Source organism: Mus caroli, unplaced genomic scaffold (assembly GCF_978045245.1).
Source record: "Mus caroli unplaced genomic scaffold, Mus_caroli_1 scaffold_9, whole genome shotgun sequence".
Lineage (NCBI taxonomy): Eukaryota > Metazoa > Chordata > Mammalia > Rodentia > Muridae > Mus > Mus caroli.
Window position 1 is genome coordinate 82,043,756 of NW_028227264.1, and position 4,218 is coordinate 82,047,973.

A 4,218-nucleotide genomic window follows, 5' to 3' on the forward strand; every position below is an offset into this window, starting at 1 on the left:
TTAAACTCTGGGCACAAAAATTGCCATTATAATCAAGTTCATTCAGAGAAGAATCATAATTGAAGGAGCCACTGCAAATGGTCTCGTGTGATATTGAAAATAAGCACCTACCTAGTCAAATGCTAGAGATGCTCTTAGGCAGTTCTTAAGAGACACTGGACCAGGCATGGTCCTTTATACCTGTAATCTCACTGTTTGGGAAGTGGAAGCAGAAAGACTCTTAGTTTGAGGTCAGCATGTGCTACACACACAGCAAGACCTTTTTGTAGAGACCTATTGTACTGGCTGGATTTTTGTGTCAACTTGACACAAGCTGGAGTTATCATAGAGAAAGAAGTTTCAGATGAAGGAAATGCCTCCATGAGATCCAGTTGTAAGGAATTTCCTCAATTAGTGATCAAGGTGGAGGAGGGTCACTGTGGGTGGTACCATCTCTGGGCTGGTAGTCTTGGGTTCTATAAGAAAGCAGGCCGAGCAATCCAGGGGAAGCAAGCCAGTAGAACATCCCTCCATGGCTCTGCATCCAGCTCCTGCTTCCTGACCTGCTTGAGTTCCAGTCCTGACTTCCTTTGGTGATGAACAGCAGTATGGAAGTGTAAGCTGAATAAGCCCTTTCCTCCCCAACTTGCTTCTTGGTCATGATGTTTGTGCAGGAATAGAAACCCTGACTAAGACCCCTACAGATCCTGTGAACTGGAGGCCAGCCTGATCTACATAGCAAATTCTAGGTGAGCCAAGAATGTATAGTGAGACTATCTTTAAAAAAATATTAAGATTTATTATGTATACAGCATTCTGCCTGCGGGCCAGAAGAGGGTACAACTCATTATAGATGGTTATGAGCCACCAAGTGGTTGCCGGGAATTGAACTCAGGACCTCTGGAAGAGCAGACAGTGCTCTTAACGTCTGAGCCATTGAGCCCCCTAAATTAGGTGTTTCAAAAAGTATTTTTACTTAATAAATTTTAAAATACATATTTGAAACATTATTCACAGAATTCTTGGCACAGCTGCTATTTTGAAGTTTCTACTGCTGTGAAACATGAGGTTCGTGGTGTCTCTTTCAGTCCCAAAAGCTCCGTTCTGAGTTCTCCAGGCTTTGGTGGGATTTCAGGTATTGTCTACAAAAAAAAAAAAAAACCAACAACAACAACAAAAGCCAAAAAACAGATACAATCACATTCTGAGACAACAGTTCAATATGATCTAAAAAGCTTTAGAAAGAACAAAAGCCTCGTGCATGCTACTCAGTACCAGGTCATTTTTATGAGGACTCCTGGTTGATCTGAATTTCTTCCTGTCTGAATAGATCGTCCTGGCAAGTCTTAAGTCCTACAGGATGCACAGGGATAAATCCAATTGACTCACAACTGTAATTTCAAATGAGAATTCAACATTTGAAAATCCATTCCCACAATATTTGCTAACTCTCTGCCATGCACCAGGCCTAGGAAATAACTATTGGTAGTTAATGTACCCAAAAGACTGGAAGTGGCCATCATGTGACGTGCATAAAGTCATACATGAGCAACACACACACAATTCTACCTTTCAGAAAGATAGAGGGAAATGGGTGCAGAATGTATATGACTGAATTTGATTCCCAGCACCACAAAGGTACAAAAACAATGGTTTTCAGTACAGTAGAATTGGAACTGTGAGTCTATCACAATAAAATTGTAGAATCTTTTTACTGCTTCAAAAGAAACTCCTATTCCATTCCCAAGTGGTCCCCACAAGCCAACTCTGTCCATATATATTTGCCCACCATATATCATGTGGTCTTTTGTTGCTCAATACTTTCATGTAGTGTTTGCAAAGTTCACTCATGTAGGAACACTGAATGCTATTCCCTTATAGGTATTCAGGTATCTGAATTGTTCCCAACTATGAACATGTACAGAATCAAACAAGTAAGTATGACAAATACAAGTGTCTTGGTGTTTGCTGGGGAGAAACCTAAACTGGGAATTGCTGGAACATATATGCTGTTTGAGGAACTAGCAGACTAGTTACATATCAAAGCAGCTGTGTGACATTCTATTCCCAAGGGTAGTGTATAAAGGTTCCAATTTCTCCTTGTCCTTGACATCCGCTGTTTCATTATGGCCAGTAGAGTAGTGGTTCTGACTGCAGATTGCATTTCTCTGGTTGTCAATGAGCACCTTTACACAGGCTTTTGGCTCAGAGGGTCACTTCAGAACATGGAGGAGGAGAAAGGGGAGGAGGAGGAGGAGGAAGCAGTCTTATTTCAGGCTACTAGGATCACAAGGGCAGAGGACCAAACCAAAGACTGTGTCTTCAGTTCAAGGAAGTCATTGGTGCAGCTGACACAGTGTTCAGCAGGTTAGAAAGCAGTTGGTGGGCAGTGGGAGGGACATAAGAGTCAGTGGCTTTTACTTTGGAAGCAGGAAGATACTGGTGAGTTTTGAGGAGAACGACATGGCCTGACTCCAGGATAAAAAAGACAGCAATGGAAGCTCTGTTGAGACTTTTCAGGGAAAGCAGAAGTGGAGGGCAGAAGATGGGCAGGAAGCTACTGTCTTAACTGAAGAGAGAAACTGACGGTGGCTTGGCTAGGGTAGGCACAAGTGTGGTGATCGAAGTGGACGGATGTGTATGTACTATCCATATTTACCCAGTGGTATTTGCTGAGGCACACAATAAGAGATGAATTAGGATGAGACCTTGGGTTCAGTCTAAAGAACTACGAGAATACAGTTGTCTCTTTTGCTGTCCTAATGAGTTATGCTGGACACCTAAAACAAAGCATCTTAGCATTTCTCCCTATGGCAGCACTGAGTGCCAACTTTGGGCAGCCACCACGGTCTCCTTTCCTCTGCTCTCTCCCCAAACCTTTCAGCCATAACAGTGGTGGCTGGAATAATTGCAAAAGACAAGGTAGGTAATGGACATAAATCCCTTAAATAATAGGAAAGCATTCAGCATCCTATAGCAGCCAGCCACCTTGGCCTCTACATCTAACAGTAAAGATTCTCTACTAACCAGTCTGAGGTGGCCTAAGACCCTTAGTACCGCTCATTTTAGAGACAGTGGTTTTGTGTTGCTTTCTCCCCAACTACAGGTAGCTGCTGGTAACAACCCTTGCACATCTCCAATAGTAATGAGATGAATCAAGTCAACTTCACAGGATCAAATTCTAGGCATTATTTCCTCGGTAAAGTGCGGCAGGCAACTACTCCTGCAGAAACGAGACACAAAACTGCATTTCCATGGAAAGTTCGTGACACTTTCTGTTCCACTAAGATATACATATATCTATCTCTATCTATAGATATATAGATATCTATAGATAGAGATAGATATAGATTTAGATATCCCACTCCCGCGACACGGTTTCTCTGTGTAGCCCCGGATGCCCTGGAACTTGCTCTGTAGACCAGGCTGGCTAACCACAAATATTAGACACACTCTTTAGTGTTAAGAGCGAGCTAGGTATCCAAACACTGGGGACAATCTAAAAGTCAAGAGGGACTGAGCAAAGTGGACGGAACGCTAGGGTCTCACCCCGAGGATGGGCACGCGCCCCACAGCACTCACCAGGTCAGGCCGATAGTACCAATGCACCACCTGGGCCCCGGCGCACATGGCCAGGAGGCTGGAGGAGAGCATTTTCAAGTAGGTGGACCAGGGTACGCCCCCTGGCATGGTGGAGAGCTGGCAGGGACGGAAAGGGCACAGCGTTAGAGGGCTGGGTAGCCTTCAGATGTCCTGACGGCTGACACTGGGTGGCGGAGTCGCGACACCGCCTCGGTTGCCCCCGCAACTTCCTCCCCCGCGACCAGCGAGCGGGGCACCTGCTCGCTGCAGCCAGCGCCCGCCGAGCAGGGGAAGGAGGGCTCGGTGGTTCCTCGCTCCCTCAGCCTCTCAGGGAGACGCTGCAGCCCCTCGCTCCTTCCCACGACTATGCGCGCCCGAGACTGTACCGCGGAGTGCACGCGCGCAGGGAGACAGGTCACGGGGTCGCTCCAGAACCAGGACGGACCTCCAGCGGGCAGGAACCAAAGTACACGGTCCGACGCAGCGACGGAGCGGAAAGCGAGGGCAATACACGCGCAGGCGCACTCGATTGTTTCTGACGGACTTGCGGCTGGAATGGGGGTGGGGTGGGGGGGTTGACCCTTTCCACCCCTTAGCCAGCCTGGGATCCTAGCTCCTGGTTGGTCACTGTCCCAATCCTGCGTTTGCCGTTCCTGG

The 4,218-nt window shown here is 46.6% G+C and overlaps 1 protein-coding gene across 1 annotated transcript; it reads right to left on the minus strand.

Annotated features, from left to right (window-relative positions):
* Positions 1-757: 757 nt before the first annotated feature.
* On the minus strand, positions 758-4,218 carry Uqcc6 (ubiquinol-cytochrome c reductase complex assembly factor 6). Its single transcript, XM_021174694.3, is given in 4 exon segments — positions 758-1,061; positions 1,063-1,121; positions 3,562-3,678; positions 3,948-4,218. Coding segments are annotated over 3 exon segments (201 nt in total). The 5' UTR covers positions 3,670-3,678; positions 3,948-4,218; the 3' UTR covers positions 758-1,027.